General features: G+C 43.6%; 2 protein-coding genes across 2 annotated transcripts in view; both read left to right on the forward strand.

Moving 5' to 3' along the window:
- The first annotated feature begins 5 nt into the window (after positions 1-5).
- Positions 6-8501, forward strand: anapc2 (anaphase promoting complex subunit 2). The gene is made up of 14 exons (XM_062553793.1): positions 6-259; positions 531-789; positions 1030-1366; positions 1729-1861; positions 2137-2356; positions 2735-2854; positions 3137-3254; positions 4440-4618; positions 4918-5059; positions 5381-5456; positions 6198-6401; positions 6762-6894; positions 7205-7455; positions 8118-8501. Exons 1-14 carry the CDS (start codon positions 146-148, stop codon positions 8331-8333), a joined length of 2502 nt encoding a protein of 833 aa, XP_062409777.1. The 5' UTR covers positions 6-145; the 3' UTR covers positions 8334-8501.
- A 1010-nt stretch (positions 8502-9511) lies between these two features.
- The window catches only part of npr2 (natriuretic peptide receptor 2), a 47657-nt gene continuing 38312 nt past the window's right edge, over positions 9512-18856 (forward strand). The window contains exons 1-2 of the mRNA XM_062553817.1: positions 9512-10483; positions 17184-17371. Of these exons, the coding sequence (XP_062409801.1) occupies positions 9784-10483; positions 17184-17371 (888 nt within the window). The 5' untranslated portion in view covers positions 9512-9783. The remainder of the gene's footprint in view (positions 10484-17183; positions 17372-18856) is intronic.

Consider the following 18856-nt stretch of genomic DNA (forward strand, 5'->3'; position numbering starts at 1 on the left):
CGTCATCATTTTGCGCCAATGACTTAAAGAAGAGCGCGTTATCCTTACCAAACCAGCGGAGAATTGGTCATGTTACAGAAAAACAAAGCACGCCTGGAGTCAAACGTGAGGGATACATTCAGAAAATGACCGCATCACTACACCTATGAGTTCATTAGATCCTGCGCCTTACCGATATTTCAGCAAAATGAACGCCGTGCAATCAAACTCAACACCCCAGGGTCTGGTTACAGCTTGGGATACCATAACGCTTGCACTGGTAAGTAAGCGTAGACTGAATGCAGTTAACCATTATCAGCAAATACATTTGCGCATTGGCATGCTTTCTATCTCAATGTCCTATCAATAGGACAGCTTGGAAGTGGAACACAGTTTACTCGATCTGAAGTATTTTGCGAACACCTGCAATGTATCTTAGTTAGTGATCCAACTGATGTCGTGGCGATGGGTTTGATTCAGTTAATGTCATATGAACATCATGAATGGAGTAATCAGCAGTGGTATCTATAAATTCATTCATTTTCATACAGCTGTCACCTGACCTGGACAATACTCCGTCTGAAGAGGCTCTCTCAGATGACTTGGACTTGCTCTGTCGATGCGGAGGCGGTCAGTACGTGGAGGGTTGGCTTCTGGACACCTTGCACATGAATCTAACTTCGGCAGTGGTGCCCGACTTCTGGACTGGACTGAAGCTACCAGATGGGGAGAAAGTGCAGGAGAAAGAGCGTGCCAGGATTCTGTTACAGGCCTTTCGTACCCTGCTGACACGTCTTGAACCGTCATTAGGTGAGGCAGTAGTCCTACTCAATAACAGCCAGACTACATGCTGCATGATTTTTTTTTATACTATAGCATTCAGCCATCGAAAAGATCAGGTAGTTTATTGAAATATCACAAGGTTAAACTAGATGACACATTTTCTTCTTTGCTGAGTATAACACACTTAGAATATGTTTTAGTTTTTATGGTCACTGGATAGGAAAACCTCATCTTGACACTCACTAGCTGTGTGTTCCCCATGCCCAGGTGGTCTAGAGAGGCTAGGCAGATGGCAGGACGAGGGCCGGGCAGGCTTGAGTGGCCCCGGGGCCCAGAGTCTAAGGGAGAGGGCCTTCACCGCCATCAGGGCCATCCTGCTCTTCTCTCCCCCTGACCTCCTCCAGGAGCGGATGCTGGAGTTCTACAGCCGCACCTTCTCCGTCCACATGAACCAGGCCGGGCAGGGGACGGCAGGTGGGGAGGAGGAGGAGGAGGAAGCAGCCATGGGCGCCCAGGGGAAGGTCTGCCAGGGCTGTGCAGTAAGCCCTCAGGAGTGCTGGTGTCCGGAGGCCCTGGAGCAGTTGCGAGAGTTGAGCCATATTCTGTAAGTTATGTCCGTCTGCAGACTTGCATGCCACTGTTTTAGTGGGAAAGTTTTTGTATAGCAGATATTTTTTTTTTAAAGAATTGTTCATTTGAAATCTTGATAAGGAAGAAGTTCTAGATTGAAAACTTTTCTATCAGTATTGCTATGAATCACTATGTCATTCTATCTCATATTAATTGATTCCCAAGTAATCAGACACAGACTGAGAGGAAGCCAGAGAGAGACTTATAAAGTGACATGCTCCTGCAAGGGGGGACAATACACTGCTCAAAAATAAGACATTTCACTACTCGTGTCAAAGCCCAAATGTCTCACTGGTGTCTCACTGTTATATCTCCTGGTCTCCCGGGATGTCTCAGGTCGAGACTGCAGCTCCTGGAGAGGGTGAGCTCAGATGCCGTCACCTCCATCCTCCACAAGTTGATTGAGCAGAGGATGGAGCAGCGTTGCCGTGGAGAGTACGAGATCTCCTTCCTCTCAGACTTTCAGGGTGTAAGTTGAGAGTCTTTCTTTTCACTCTCTTTTACAGTCTAATGAATGAACTACTTGATCTTGTGAATTCCTTTTAAGATAAGATAAAGATAATCCTTTAATTGTCTCCCAAAGGAGACCTTTGCATTGTTGCATCGTCCAAAGCACATTTATAGAGACTGAGACCTGTGCTTACTTTTGCTAAATGTTACATGATTGTAATATTGTGTATTCACATGATTCATGTGTATTTTCCCTTTTTTTTAATCTTTGCTGATCTCTGCCTGCGTGAGCAGTGGCTGGATCAGGTGTTGGGCTGGGTGAGCAGAGTCTTTGTCAGTGAGGTGGACGTCAGGAGGACGCCAGGAAGTGCGGTGGTACTAGGCTGCAGTGGAGAGCGGGCAGCAGGGCAGCAAAACAGTGCCATCCTGCAGCGCTGGCGCCACCACATGCAGCAGTTCTTCTGCAGGATTTATGCCAGCATGAGGATCGAGGAGCTCTTCAGCATCATCAGAGGTATGGGCCAAGGGGAAAAGCCCAAGCTTTTAGCATCGGAATGAGAGTTCATTTAGTTAGAAATGGACATAAATGTTGACAGGTTGTTTAATGTTTGCTGAAATTCCCTGCTATTTTGCCTCTTTGTCTTACTAGTTTGTTTAGTTTGTTTCTACCCCTGTTTTCTGCATCATTCAAGCATTAGATAGCTGAAAGTTTCTTAGGTGCATTCCACTGCATAATGAGTGTCTCAAGCAATGGGATGCATCTGTAAATCATATCTTTTGCATGATATGTTTTTTTAAGAATGGGTATGTCTTACGTACAGTTCCAAAGCCATCCACTAAATGTTATTTAACATGCCAAGGAGTTGCATGAAGATATTGGTTCTCTTCACAGATTTTCCAGAGTCTCTGCCTGCCATAGAGGATCTTAAATTCTGTTTGGACAGAACCAGTCAGAGGCAACAGCTCCTCACCTCCCTAAAGTCTGCCTTTGAGACCCGCCTCCTGCATCCAGGTTAGATAACAGGCTTGACTCGGAATGTTTGTCAGTGTAAATCTGTGTTTTCGCTGGTGTTCTATTCTTTTGGTGTGTTCAATGGTATACATTATATAAAGGAAGCATTGTTGTGAATAATGTGACCCTCTGTTCTTTACACCTTGAGCATCATGAAGTTTGTGCTTCAACTCTATTTCTGTCTTATTTAAACATTAGTCTCAGGTAGCCTGTACTGTAGAGTACAGTAATGGTATAATGTTTTAATACAACCATAAATCTTGAGGTTCTTCTTCCATTTAGGGGTTCACACATCTGACATCATTACTGTGTACATATCGGCCATCAAAGCCCTGCGGCACCTGGACCCCTCCATGGTCATCCTGCAGGTAGCCTGTCAACCCATCCGCAAATACCTCAGGTGAGCTGAGACATGAACTTTCCAGACCTCTCAAACCCCCTCCTATCAAAGCTGACAACACAACACCACACCACACAAGTCCACTGTCAGCCCAATCTTCAGTGGGTAGTTACTGGTAATGACAAACAAAAAGAGGAATGGAAAATGGCAAAAAGAAGCCCAACATTCGGTCTCAGCATCCAATAGAGAGCATCTAAAGTCAGGGAAACTGATATTCCTTAGTGCTTACTGAAGATGTTGCAGGAAGCAGAATATGACTGAGGCGTATGTAGAAGATTTCAAGTAGTCTTCAGTTGGCTGGTGTGTGGTATCAAGCCCCAAAACAAGCTTTGTGATCAGTGTGTCAGTTTCGTTGCTTTAATTGTTTTTTTTGGGCCTTTGCCTTTAAGTGTGATGGCACTGTAGAGAGTAGCAGGAAATTAGCTTGGAGAGAGATGGGAGTAGTTTCAGGAAATGATCACGGACTGGAATTGAAACCCAGTCCCCATTTGCTTTTAATTTCATTTGAGGCCTTTAGACTGGGTCTAAATCATATTTCTAAAGGCGGGCCTTCTCTTGAGCTGCCTGTAGTGATCCATCCCTGTTGTCACTCTTTTTAATACATTTTCCTATTGTTATATATCACTTTAGTGTGTTTGTCCTACAGTTGTAATGCTATACCTGCTTTAACTTTACACAACAGTCCATTTGTGAAGCGGCTCGAGAAACTATCTCGGCAGAAGAGAAGCACTATATAAATCCAATATGATCCTATTATCATTACTTAGTGGTAGTGATGCTGCCATTTGCGCTACAGCTCTCCTGTAAGCAAATGCTTAATGGGATCTCTCTTCGCAGTCACAGATGTTATGCGTGCTTTGTTTATGCAATGGGGTCATGTTTTCCCCGCTCAGTGGGAGAATAAAAATATAGCCTAAAGTGTAGCTAAAGTGTAGCCATTTTAAATGGCGACTGATTTTAGATTATGTACCATGTAGTAGTGTGTATGAGTCTGCACTTTATCTTAGAAATAATCCTGTTATTACTAATGGACAATTAACGATTGAACATCATGCATTTTTGAAAGCTTTGGTGTGTGTGTGTGTGTGCGTGCATGCGTGGATAAATCATACAGTTATTTGTGTAATTGTTATGTAATGAGGCATAACGCTGTTAGTTGCCGATGAATCCTGTCCATGTTGCTAGGACACGGGAGGACACTGTTCGCCAGATCGTGGGCAGTCTGACTGGGGATGCGGAGGGTTGCACCGACCTGGCCAATGAGCTCTCGCGCGCCGACCCCGTCACCCTGGAGACCCAGGACAGCGAGGATGAGGGCAGTGACCCCGAAGAGTGGACACCAGACCCCATAGATGCACTAACAGGTCAGTGAACATGTGAATGATTCTTCTTACACAAAGGCTGCCTGCCCGTTTCATGAAGGCACTCTCCTGCCCTCTGGTGGACATGCACGGAAGATGTTGAAAAGGATACTTTCCTTCCTGGTGTAGTGTTACATCCTAGTGAGAGGATGTCAGAATAAGGCTTGTCAGCCGAGCATTATTATCATTTTTAAACATACATTTTTTTATCATCTATCTATCTATCTATTCTGTTTCAGTGCTCAGCCTGTTTGATTCTTCATTTGCGTCGTCACACATTTTTCTCTTCATCTTTTCCGCAGACAAAACAGGCTCAAAACACCGGTCCTCAGACATCATCAGTCTGCTGGTCAGTATCTACGGCAGCAAACAGATCTTTATTGATGAGTACCGCACCGTCCTGGCCGACAGACTGCTTCAGCAGCTCAACTACAGCACCGCCAGGTAGCAATGTCTGCTCCCAATCTTGTCATCACAACTGACAATTGATTATAATTATATTTAATTATAATCAATAATTAATATGTGAGGATTCACTGATTCTTAGTGTAGGTTCAAAATCAGCCGTACTTCCTAATATATGAATGATGTTTTTGGTATTAAACATGATGGTATTAAAGTTGTGAGGGTAAACATAATGATGAATATGTGAGTATAAATGGCTGTGTGAGTATATATATTTGACTGTGAGGATGTTGTGTGTGTCATTCATTTGTCATTCATGGTAATCATCGTCAGTGTATGTAATGGTTTGTTTGTTGCCAGGGAGATCCGCAATGTGGAGCTGCTGAAGCTTCGGTTTGGTGAATCTCATATGCACCTGTGTGAAGTGATGCTTAAGGTGAGATGTCAACAATCATCAATTACACTTTTGTTTGTATGTTTTGTTTTTTAAACTTTGCTGACTGAATCTGATTGGAGCATTTTTTATAACAGCAAGTAAATGCCTTGAAATGAAACATGTGGCTTTAGTTTCCACAACAATTGAGTCATACTTCATTATCCAACCAGAAAGTGTATGCATTGTGCTTGGTGTTTTAGTCAAGACAATTTAATTGAAGTCTAAGAGGGAAATCGTTATGGGGTCTTCCCCCACCCCCCTCCCTTCCAGACAATCATTAAATTCCAATCCAGGCTGAAATTGATTCACGGCTCAAGGGACTAAGCTTAATCCTTGTCTGAGAAACCATCCAATTTCGATTATATAACTAAAGAAAACTTTAGAAGGAACCAGTGCTTATGGAATTGAGCTCATCAGATTTTTTTTTTTCCTTCAAAATTTTATCAAGTTTTTGGGAACATAACAACTCTAGGACACAACAGACATTTAAATATTATTCAGCGCTGAAGAATATCATGAAATAATCCTTACATTTTAGGCAACTGGTAGATCTTTGTTGTATGTCTACATCAAGGGAACTGGAAGATGTTTGAGGGAACTTGATGATATTTGTCGTATGTTTAAGAATATGTGGAATATACAGTAAGTTCACCTCTGAATCAGAAATAAAAAAGGGGTAAAAAAAAGAAAAAAGAAAAATGAGAAGAAAATAAAGTGTGTCTGTGTTTGTTTTCCCTCCAGGATGTGGCCGATTCGCGTCGGATCAACACAAACATCCGCGAGGAGGAGGCCCGTCTGCCCCCAGAGGAGCAGCCCGCCTTGGCCTTGTCGGCCATGATCCTGTCGTCCGAGTTCTGGCCCCCCCTCAAGGACGAGCGCATGGAGCTGCCCGCCGTGGTCACGCAGGCCATGGAGACCTACACACACCGCTACGAGAAGCTCAAGGTGATGAGAGACAGAGACACACACAGACACACACACACACACACACACACACACAAAGCTCAAGGCTAATAGCTGTGTCTCTTTAGCTCACCTTTGTAGGCCTCTGAGGTAAAACCTGACCAGATAGACAGGCTATGGCTATGGCTAAGACTGGAGGGTGTGTGCGTGCCCCCTGTTGTTGTTCCTATTGCCCCCTATCGTTGTTCCTATGGCCATTGTTATTATGTTTAATGTTTTTTCTTACATTTGCTTAATCAAATTTGAATCGAGTGGGTTTCCTGTGGCATTTCGGGGCCCAAGGCCTTCCACTGACGAGTGCATGTGTAAAACCCGCACTGATCTCTTGGTCCTCCTCCGCAGGCCATGAGGACGCTCAACTGGAAGTCTCACCTGGGCACGGTGACCCTGGACCTGGAGCTGGAGGACCGCACGCTCTCCAACCTCTCCGTCTCCCCCATCCACGCAGCCATCATCCTGCACTTCCAGGATAAGGGTATGGGCACACCCTGTGTGTGTGTGTGTGTGTGTGTGTGTGTGTGTGTGTGTGTGTGTCTGTGTGTGTGTCTGTGTGTGTGTCTGTGTGTGTGTCTGTTTGTGTGTCTGTGTGTGTGTCTGTGTGTCTGTGTGTCTCTGTTCAACTTGTTTCCACCTTATTTGTGTGTGTGCTTCTGTTCAACTTGTTTCCACCTTATTTGTGTGTGTGTGTTTGTACATGTGCTTGTGTTTAACTTGTTTCTACTTTGTTTTTCTCTGTGTGTGTGTGCGTGTGTGCGCGCGCGTGTGTGTGTGTGTGTGCGCTGCAGCCTCGTGGAACCTGGAGGAGCTGAGCGGGGCGCTGGCGGTGCCCCAGGAGGTGGTGCGGCGGAAGCTGGCGCTGTGGCAGCAGCACGGCGTGGTGCGCGAGGAAGCGGGCGGCCGCTACACGGTGCAGGAGACGGCGCCCGCCGCGTCCGGGCGCGAGAAGCACGAGCGCTCAGTCCTGCTGCTGGACAGCGACGAGGAGGGAGAGACCAACACGGCCACGCAGTCCGAGCAGAGGGAGGAGAAACTACGGGTAAGCACACAAAGATGTAACACACACTCACTCACTCACTCACTCACTCACTCACTCACTCACTCACTCACTCACTCACTCACTCACTCACTCACTCACTCACTCACTCACTCACTCACTCACTCACTCACTCACTCACTCACTCACTCACTCACTCACACACACTCATAGAGAAACTACAGGTAAGCATGTGCGTTTACATGCACACAGACGTATAAACACACACACACATACACACACTCACACACACATACACACACACATACATACATACTCTCACCTACATTGACACCCACATTCACATAAATACTGTATGTGATGCACGCACACACACATCAGGGCGAAGAAGCTGTATGTAAACAAACCTCTATGTTAGAGAGTCTCAGTTTCCCACGCACTTTCACACCTGCATTTAAACATGCAGGCATACACCCCCTCACATAAACCAAGTGTACAAATGTGGTCCCACTATCACAAATGCCTTCCTGCTGTGTTCGGATTGCACACATTCACACATTTCGCGCCATGAACCTTTCATGTCTCACACGCTCTCATTCTCCTTCTCACATTCTGTTTCTCTCCCCCCACCCTCCCTCCATCTCTCTGTCTCTCCCTCCCTCCCTCCTTCTCTCTCTTCCTCTCTCTCTCTCCCTCTCTCTCAGCTGTTCTGGGCGTATATCCAAGCGATGCTGACCAACCTGGAGAGCATGACGCTGGAGCGTATCCACACCATGCTGCGCATGTTCGTGTCCTCCGGGCCCGTGGTGACCGAGATGGAGATCGGCGAGCTGCAGGCCTTCCTGGACAAGAAGGTGCGAGACCACCAGCTCCTCTCCTCGGCCGGCGTGTACAGGCTACCCAAGTCGCCTCACCACTGACGGCCGAGAAAGGGAGAGATGACCGCTGTTAGATCTAGCTCATGCTGTTGTGAATGCGTAACGTCTTGTTGACACTCCAATTCAGTTTGGCGACAGATTGCCGTCAAGTTGCCAACTTCACATTTATAGTTTGAACATGCCAAATAAACATGTATTATGTGTACATTGCTACGCTCTCTAGGACTGTCATTTTCTACTCAAATGTGTGGCTTTCGTGTCGGGTGGTAATGGCTTGGTTTTATTTAGGTGACCCTGTGACTGGTTGTGCTACAGCTTTGACCCAGTTATTTTGAATTCGTCATATTTGTCAGAATGTTAAGAGCTTTGTTGGTGATGGTGGATAAAGACTTACTGGTAAAACCAGAACTTTGTCCTTGTGGAGGATGTGGGCTGGACTTTGACATATTTACACAGAGAAAATCATAGTAATAATTCTGTAATTATATGGGAATTGCTTTCAAAATAGTGTATAAAGGTAAATGTTTTATATTTCAGGCTTTTCATAGCAGCCAGCTTCTGCTGTGATGACAACATTTCACATTCATGGCATTCATTCTCACCCACCTTCAGTCAGACACTAGACATAGTTTTCCAATAGTCCTGAAGGTGTTACCATATTTGTTGAGCACTTGTTAGCAAAAGTTGGCTACTTTAATTGAAGTTAAGTTAAAATATGAAAGATGTTGCTTTGTTAACTCTTTTTTTGCTTACTACACCTAACCCCACACGTGTTAATTCTTATGACCCATAAAAAGTAGGCATTTCAAAACCAGTAGTCACCAGTTGTGTATGTAAACTCAGCAATTCCTGCATACTTACATAATTAATAAATATGTTATTGTCAGTGTTAACATTTTTCTGGGTAAATATTGTACTATCAAATTCCATTTATTGTTTGCCCATGTAGCCTACTGATAGGGTCTTTGAGAAACTTTCCTAAACACATTTCAAGTGCACTTTGGTTAGCATAGGAAACTTTCTCATGTGATCCAGAAAACTTTTAAGACCACTACCATGATGTCTTAAAACAACAACAAAAAAACCCACGAAATCTCGCGACAGGGGGCGCTGTTGTCTCGACTCTCCAGTAAGCTGACATGACGCGTAGGGGGCTGAGCAGAGGGCTGCGCTGATTTAAGTTGTAGTTATCTAGATGGATGTTATCACAGACACAACACTCCGGCTCAGAGGGGAGTCGCGCGTCAGTCCACGAATTGCCGAAGTCTGCGAGGCAGGACATTTCTCCTGTGGCATTTCTCTGGACACTTCTGGAGACTAGGGGCAACAATACGGACGGATTTTCCCCACAGACATTCACGTTTATTCTAAGTTGAACAACGTTTTAAAGAGGCAAACATATGATTTGGTTTCAAGGCTGCAAGTCTCTTAAGCACTTATCTGGTGTTTCAAGGTTTGATATCTTGGATTTATTTTTACATTTGCCGCCACAATGGGATACAAGAAGGAACTCGGATATTGGTTCTTTATGATAGCCTCGTGCTCATTCATCTCCAAGTATCGTACAGATGGACTTAATATCACTGTGGCAGTTATTCTTCCCAACAGTATGGGTTTCGCGTGGGCACTGCCGAAGGTCGTCCCGGCCATCCGAATGGCGCACGAAAGTATGGAAAAATACGGACTTCTGAAGGGACATACAATTAAACTCTTAAATTTTAGCACGGAGGACCAGGAGGGTGGTTGTGCAGAAAACAGAGCCCAGATAATTGCTGTGGATACTAAACTTTACCACCAGCCAGACGCTTTCTTTGGACCGGGGTGTGTGTACTCCGTAGCCTTAGTGGGAAGGTTCGCATCCCACTGGAAACTCCCACTGATAACTGCAGGAGGACTAGCATATGGTTTTGATAATGGAGACGAGTTCAAAACGATAGTTCGGATGGGACCCACGACCACAAAAATAGGAGAATTTGCCACTTCTCTTCATGTGCAATTTAACTGGACCACTCGAGCCAGTCTTATTTTCTACGACATTAAACGTGATGATCGACCACACTACTTCCAGAGCGAGGGCATTTACCTGAACCTGCGGGAAGAACTAAATGTGACTGTTGAGGCATTTCCATATCAAGAACCAGGAAACTTCGATTATAAAGAAATCGTTAAATTTATGAAAGAAAAGGCCAGAAGTAAGTCCCTCTATGGTTTCCCATGCCCAATTTACGCACTGTAGCCTACTAACGTTTCCACGCGTCGTGTAGGCTGTGTTACACCCTCACACTGCAAAAATGTTTAAAAGAGAAAATATCCATAATTTAAACAGGCCTATTTCTTATACTTCTCGTTGTGCTTTATTTCATTCAAACAGCCTACGCAGACTCCAGCAGACATTGTCACACACAGATATTTCACATCTGAGAGGTGGCCTCTTGTGGCTTCTTGTAAATAAGGCTGGACAAACGACCAGACTTTGGTTTATAGCCCTGCACCACCTGTGTGTTCGTCAGAGGGTTATATTTTTGGGAAAGGGCAGCCCTCTGTGGGTTATTTACAACTAGTTAGGGGTCTTGAGCTGACTGTCATCAAAACAGTCAATCCATAGAAGCCTATTCAGCAAAAGGCAGCTCTAACGCAGTTTAGCGGTCCTAAAAGGAAAAGAATATAGCCTACGTGTAAGATATTTGTCCGGGTACAGGCTATTGTTAAGCTTACTTTGTTATTCGGGCATACCAATTGGTAGGCTATATATATAGCAATTTAACGGATATGTTACCACAAAAACAGCAGGAAGGCTATACCAAGCGCAATCTTATAGCAACTTCTGTCGAGTTACATAGCCTATGTTTAATTAGTTGACTATTGTCTTAGAATTCGTTAGACTAGTTCTGATACTAATGTTAACCTAAACTTGAGGCATTTCGGATGTTGTTAAAATTATATCCTACGGCAGCAATTACTGTGGGCTGCCCATCAGTACTGAAAAAAAAGCAGAGTATCAGCCCTTTACATTTCTGCAGTTTGCAATCATACAGTGAACATTTACACAATGAACGCAATGTGGATTCACCTTAATTCGAATCAAATTACCCCTTCCATTTCAGCTGAGTGGATGTGAAAACATTTGCAAGTCTGCTCTTTCCAAGATCACACCTTTTTATTATAGAAATTTGGTTGTTCTTAAAATATGGTAATGTGAACATACCACACTGACTTGATGAAAATGATGGGCTATTAGATTATTTGTCACATCTGCTGCCTCTTGGTTGGCACTATTGTTTAGCAGTCTTTGTCTGGGAATGTTTTGGTCATACAGTTTAAATGGACCCCAGCAGGCATGGATGAATGGGTAGTGTTTTTTGCACTGTTGTTAAATGAGGGAGAAAGCTTGCCTGCTGTACAACACATTTGTCTTGGCATGTTCTAACTGTAGCCTGTGTGTGTGTGTGTGTGTGTGTGTGTGTGTGTGTGTGTGTGTGTGTGTGTGTGTGTGTGTGTGTGTGTGTGTGTGTGTTTGTGTGTACGTGCGTGCATGCGTGCATGCGTACCACCTCATCATCAGATAATATTATGGAAAAAAACATACATCAGTCACAACACTATAAATGTAAACTGCTGCTGAGATGCATTTTAGAGGTAGATACTGATTATTTGGTGTGTCAACAACTGCACAAAATTCAAAAAGCAACAGCTACTGGAGAACAACATTTACTATGTTGCTAAAATATTGAGATGATGATGTTCTCTCTTGAGATGAAAATGTCATGGTTACATTATTAGGTTTACTAGAAAAGCGATTCATCCCCCATACTCTGAATTGCCTGGTCTTGTATACATGCACTGTTAGAGTAACAATAGGCTGCATGAAGTGATGTATCTCAGTAGGCAGCCTAACGTGACCTGCACATATTTTAGATTGTAGTCATGCTGTGGATGAACTGAAACAGTCTATCTTAAAGTCACAGTCCCTGCAGAGCTCTGCGATTGTTTAGTGTATAGCGGGAACCTGCAAATAGTGATTTTTATTTCATTAGTGTGATTCCTTGCAGTGTTTTGTGCAGTTGTGTTATATTTGAACAAAGACATGTTATAACATGATAATAACAAACACTGATCCCTCTTGACATACCCAACAGAGTGTGCATGTTGTGCTCACATTTGATTGCTAGGCTTTGTGTCAGGCTGAAAAAAACAATCTTTCTTAATTTGTTTTAGTCCTGATATGTAATCCACAGAATCAGTGTGCCTCCATCTCTTTTCAAAATGGTTTAGAAAATGTCTTTAAGATGTTTTTTAAAAAGTTTCAGACGGCAAGATTCTCAAACCATTGAGTAGATAAAGGATTGCCAAAAAACTATGAGAAAAGAATGTCGTATTGGCCTTTGTCTGACTCTAATCTGTAATCTCTAATCTGTAACAATCTGTAAAGAGAAGGATGTAAGTCATCTCCATATAGGCTTCATTGATGCATTTGATTGTAGGCTGCAAGCTATCTGGAAGAGATGCCATAGGCAATGCCGTTTTAATCGCTGGTAATTCAGGCCGGGGGAAACAAAGGTTTGCTTTTCTTAGCATGTGCTTGCCAAGACAGAATTAATTAATGCCTCGACAAAAGTTAGTGCAGCTTGCTGTGCAAAGCCACACCAAATGTTTTGCTTGGCGGAGGGACGCGGCGCAATGGGTTTTCAGGGGTCACACTGGGGTTGCGGTATGATTGCTCACTGTTTTCGGGTTTGCTGGCGAGGTGGCGAGGAGGTTAAAATGCCGGCTTCTTTGTTTTAACTTCCATCCGTCGTGTTCCATGAGGATCTTGCTGTATCTAATTCCTTCTGTAGTGAGGGCAGATTGCAACCAAAAGAGAGAAAGATAGTATTCCGCCTCCTCCTGTCCTCTTTGAAGGTGCAATGTGCTTTGACAGCATGTTCATACAAAGCAACAGGAACCTTGTTGTGGCAAACCATTCAACCACTTCCAGAGAGTCTATTCATTGGTAACGTCTTGATATTTGAGATATAAAGACAAATTGCTAATGACTCACAGAGACTGGAATTAGCCTCTAGCCTGTAGAGTTTGCTAGTTTCTTTTTTTATGATGAGGTACACTGAGACCACACCGTTGATTCTCACAGTTTCTATGATCAGTTTAATGCAGCCTTGAATAAGCATACAGTTATAAAGACTGCCATGATTGATTCTGCTTGTTCTGTATATTTAAAGAGGTCCTCGTGGCTATTTACACATGGTTATCTGAATATTCATCTGATTACTAGACCAGGAAGGTCTTATTTAAATCTGTACTTGCATTAGATATTTGGACTCTCTCTCTTGATTTTCGACTAACAAATCTCAATCAGGGTGCCTGGGAAACAGGCATGTGATACAAGCTAGAACGATCTCATCAAGCCCAACGTTTTAAATGTCAGTAGTGAGTGCATAACCATAGTCCATGGCCTACACTTAATTATCACTGACCTTTCCGCAGTCATGATTGGTCATTAGGCTGATCGGGGTAATTTTGTGTGTCTGTTCAGCAACTATTTAAAAGCAGTACTTAACTCTCAAGTCTCCAGAGGCATTTTACGCATTGTGAAGCATTCTCAGAAGAAAAATGGTTCTTCGAGGGGTGCGTTTAACATGGAATACTCCCGGCTTACTCCGAATGCTTTGTTGGCAAAGTCAATTCGATCTTCTCATTAGTTGTTCACATCGAACCTCATCAGAAAGTATCAAACAGAACCTTGAAGGATCATTCAATAACAAAAGGGGCTCTATAATTTAGATGACACTGTGGACACATATCCATACATTTTATTTATAGATTGGTATATTTTATCTTTTATAAAGTGTCCAGTGAAGCTTAATTGTCCTTTGGTGGATGGGAATTGGGAATACTATCATAATATTTGAGCCACGATAGAATATTATTCTGATTTTCCAATACAGTATTGTGATGCAATTCTGCCATACATGGCAAATTATTTCTTGCGTATATTATGTTTCGTATACTGGAAGCAGCCATCTTGGCATGGCAAATTTGTTCTCTCCACAGTGAAGAGAACAACAAGGTATTGTGGACAAAAGCAAAGTTGTCAGAGTAGATACATTTACCAAAACAAAATGAAATTTATAATATTTAAGAAATAAGTAGAGCAATGTAGCAATAATACAACATGGGAAATATCACTGCCCTGGATCAATTTTCCTCTCCCAACTCTCCTTAGTCTGTTAGATGAAGATTTTGTTGAGAGAAAATGAGTTAATTTACCATTCAGCGCTGGATGAGAAACTTGGTTTGAAACAGAACAGAAAAATGTTTGCACTTCAACTTAATGTCAGGAATCAAATTGATACCAATTGTGCAATAAAAGAAATTTCCAAATGATGCTATAAACCAAGTTGTATATCACTGCTAATTGGTGTTCTATCAGGAAATGCTGTAAAGCTTCCTCACTCCAGTGTAAATTATGACTTTGTCTCTTTGACCCCGGGTCACGCACTGGTTGAATGGTCTGTCAGGGCTTGTTCAGGTTTTGTCACGGCATTCCACACATTTTTATCCAATGATGAGATCAACTTAAGATAACCTCTGTAGCTGTCACTGTTGCCACAGCTGTTAAAGCTTTTCCTGTAGCTTAACTTAACGGATATAATGTCTCACTCAGAATAACAGTCAGCCCAGCCAGCCAAAAGAATCCTGCATACACTATAGTTTAAGACATTATTAGAAACAGATAACTTCTCCATAGTGTATGTAGTTTCACTGGTCATGTTTGTCGTGTATTACTTCCAGTAGAAATTTAACTAACCATCATCATCTGTGGATCTGTCAAAACCTTTTTTGGTTTTAAGTCAATTTGTAAGTAATTGAGCTGTTATTGTCAGGCTTGCTCAGTGTCCTAAGTTGTTATTTTGGGAAAGTCCAGTAACAAAACAGACTGACTAGACTAAGAAAAGGTAGTCTTAGGGAGGCTCAGAGCATAAACTCCCGGTGGTTGTGGATGCTTGATGTGTTGGAGACCTACGGGAAGCAAATGTCAAGTAGCCGAGTGGGAGCGTGCATCAAGCTGTGTTTTCTCTTCTCGTCTTTCTTTCCGCTGGGGTGTGTGTCTGCATGTTTTTAAAAGCTCCGCAGCAGATGTGGTGAGCAGTGTGTGATCCGTGGAGCACGCACGCGCACGCACACACATACTCGCGTGCACACACACACACACACACACGCACACATACACACACACACACACACACACACACACACACACACACACACACACACACACACACGCACACACACACACACACACACACGCACACACACACACACACGCACACACACACACACACACACACACACACACACACACACACACACACGTGCGCATGCATGCACGCTATAATAGACCTGAGGTAATTTCACACTCACAGGCAACCTTAATTAAATTGAAAGATGCTTCTTTGAACCCCCCCTGCCATCTCAGCGTGCGCTCTATAGCCTTTGGGGTCTGTGAGGCCAGAGCTGTCTCGACTTCCGTCAGCCCAGAAAATGTCTTCCGCAAGGTAATCCAGATGACATAGCTCTCAGATAGGGGCTGCAGGAATTTACGTGGGACGGGAAGTTTTTTAGCAGACAAGGTTGTGATGAAATGAGTTGATGGCAAATGCAGGCCCTCGTGGAAAGGATGTAGTATTGGCCGCATTGGTTCAAATGTTAATAATCGACAATGCCTTTGAAATTTAATGGCGAAAATTTTGCACAGGAAGGAATAAACTTGTCAGGAATTCACATCACAGTTGACAACTATTACTACTTCAGCGATTCCGCACTCTGGGCTATGAAATACAGGGCTGCTTCAAAAAAATAAATAAATGGTGAGATGAAAGACGAAAAACTAAAAACTTAAGGGGCTGAAAAAAAAAAAATCAAGATGGATTGTTTGCAGTCTGAACCAGCCACTAAGTGAAACAAAATGTTCTCAACAATTTGATGGGCTTTGTGTCAACCAAGCTCCAGCAGCCCCTTATAAATTCTATAACACAGGAGAACATTTTCCCTGCCTTTTTGTACATTTGTTTTGGAGGCGGTCCAGGAGACAGCAGGACTACTTGGCACGAGGCGCCGCGAGAGCGATGTTGGAAGAGATGAGTGCTGGGGTCGACGCAGCGGTCTGGCCTACAGACTCCACTCTCACACTTGAGGAAATGTCTGCTAACTAGGGAGGGAGGGAGTGTGTGTGTGTGTGTGTGTGTGTGTGTGTGTGTGTGTGTGTGTGTGTGTGTGTGTGTGTGTGTGTTGAGTGTGTGTTGGGGGGGTTGGTTAAGTTGGTGGGACTGAGGCGAAGCTGGGGTGGGGGTGGGCAGCTGTGTTGTGGAGGACTCCCTCCAACTTCAGGCCCACAGCTGGCAGAGGCCGCGCTGACAAAAACACAACTAATGGAAATAATGCCTACAGACATACCTATGGAGCACGGGGGTGGCACGAAAACACTGTGCGATTGTGTACATGTTCAGACACACACACACACAGGCACACACACACACATACACACGTAGCACACATCCACGTCCAGACAACCACCCAGACACTATGTTTTTGTACAGGAAATGGTACCCTCATTTGCACGCGCTGTAGCTTATGCATGTTTAGACAGGCAGTAAGCAGAACATAACATTACTTTTGCCAATCACATGAATGACTCCCAGCTATACACTCTCAAGAAAATCAAATAGCAATTGACCCCCTTGAACTCCATTGACATGAAAAGCTGCGGGGCAATTGATGTTTGCAAGGCAAGGTGGCCTGTATGTTCTAGTGATATATGTCTCTTGCCCTATCTCTCTCTCTCTCTCTCTCTCTCTCTCTCTCTCTCCCTCTTTCTCTCTCTTTCTGTTTCCACAGTTGTGTACCTCTGTGGACCTCTTGATACCTTCCTCCTCATCATGAAGCTCTTTCAGGAGGAGGAACCTCACCCTGAGGACTACGCCATCTTTTATTTGGACGTGTTTGGCACAAGCTTGCAAAACGACGCGAAAATTCCCTGGAACAGTTCCTCCTCCGAGTGGACGGATCCCGTCAATACTTTCAAGGTAATCACTCTAAAAAAATCACCAGCTATGGTCTCAAAGACTCTCAAATGCTGCAGACTGTGGCTCCCCCCGTTTAATGCGGTAAGCTCTCTCAGATATTAGTCATTAAAGGGGAACTCCATTCAAGCTGCTTGAGTGTGTGAGGATGGATGACTCCTTGATGCCAGACTGCCTGACTAAACTGCCTAAACCGCCATTAAATCATCAGGTTTTAAATATTTGGTCTGACCGGAATTGTTTTGGGTTTACCTTACTTTGACGTTAATGTGTGCTTCATCGGTGAGGAGCCTGCATGTTTTCATTTTCCTTTCTCTCTTTCTTTCTCTGTCTCTTTCTTTTTTTCTCATAGGATGTGATTTGATTTCAGAATTAGACCTTATCACATGTCTGGCTCCATACTGGTATAAATCATTTTCATATGGACTTGTCACAGAAAAACAAATTACTCGCACATGGTCCAAGTAATTGCACAAAATTGGCCTCTTAATTTTGATAAGCGACTGTGCCGAAATGAAGTTGTTGCTGAACATTAATGCCGCTCACTCGCAGACATCTTAGTGCAATGGCTGTAGCTCAAACCAAAAAAAGCAACTCAGAACAAACAGTGCGGGCAACAAGCAACATTTTTTTTTATTCCCTTCGCCTTGATGTTTGCAACAAAAGCAACTGTAATGAGGTGTGTTTTTGTGTGTATGTGTGTGTGTGTGTGTGTGTTGGGGGGGGGGGGGGTGGGGGGGGGTGGGCGGTTGAACGAGATATGAATTAGAAAATAGGGCAGTGTTTGTAGTGGCCCCTTTTATGCAGGCTTCTAAAGCACAGAAAGGTGAGTTTAAACGCTTTAGAACTCCCTTGAAAATCCATTTCCCTCACAGTTCAAGACTTTAATTGGCTTTAAATCCAGAAAATCTCGCCATTCATCACTCTACTCGAGACCCTTTTGACTAAACACAAGTTTAATATTCAGAAGTAAGAATATCACTTTCCCCTGTGATTTTGAAAAATCAGAGTTGGATGCCGATTACGTTATTGCGTGATTAATCAAAGAGTGGAATTTTTCATTAACGCCTCCTGGGAAAGCAGCTGGATCCGCTGTTCTCTGGCATGAAAGAAAAAAAATAGTTTGGCTGTGTGCAGGTTGAAAGGGTAGAGGAGCGATCTGTTCTGGATCAATCCATCAGAAAATATTTGCTCAGCAAAGCGGCTTTGTCAAGTCATGCTGATGCGGCGCTGCCCAAAAAAAGAGACTCTTCCAACCTCAGCTTTTGGAAACACTAGACTTTGGATCAGACGATTACGCAACAGCCTAGATCAATTACAGGCCGAAACAGGTTTTAATGCTTCTTGCATTCAGGGCATAGGGCATAATGTTGACTTTTGTAGAAATGAATGACCTTTTCAGAAGGGTTTTGTCACTGTTATGGATGCCAAGTTAATGTTATTGATAACATCTCCCAGTCTGTGTATTTTTTCCCGATGGTCCTATAT

The sequence above is a fragment of the Sardina pilchardus genome, chromosome 14 (genome assembly GCF_963854185.1).
Source record: "Sardina pilchardus chromosome 14, fSarPil1.1, whole genome shotgun sequence".
Taxonomy (NCBI): Eukaryota; Metazoa; Chordata; class Actinopteri; order Clupeiformes; family Clupeidae; genus Sardina; species Sardina pilchardus.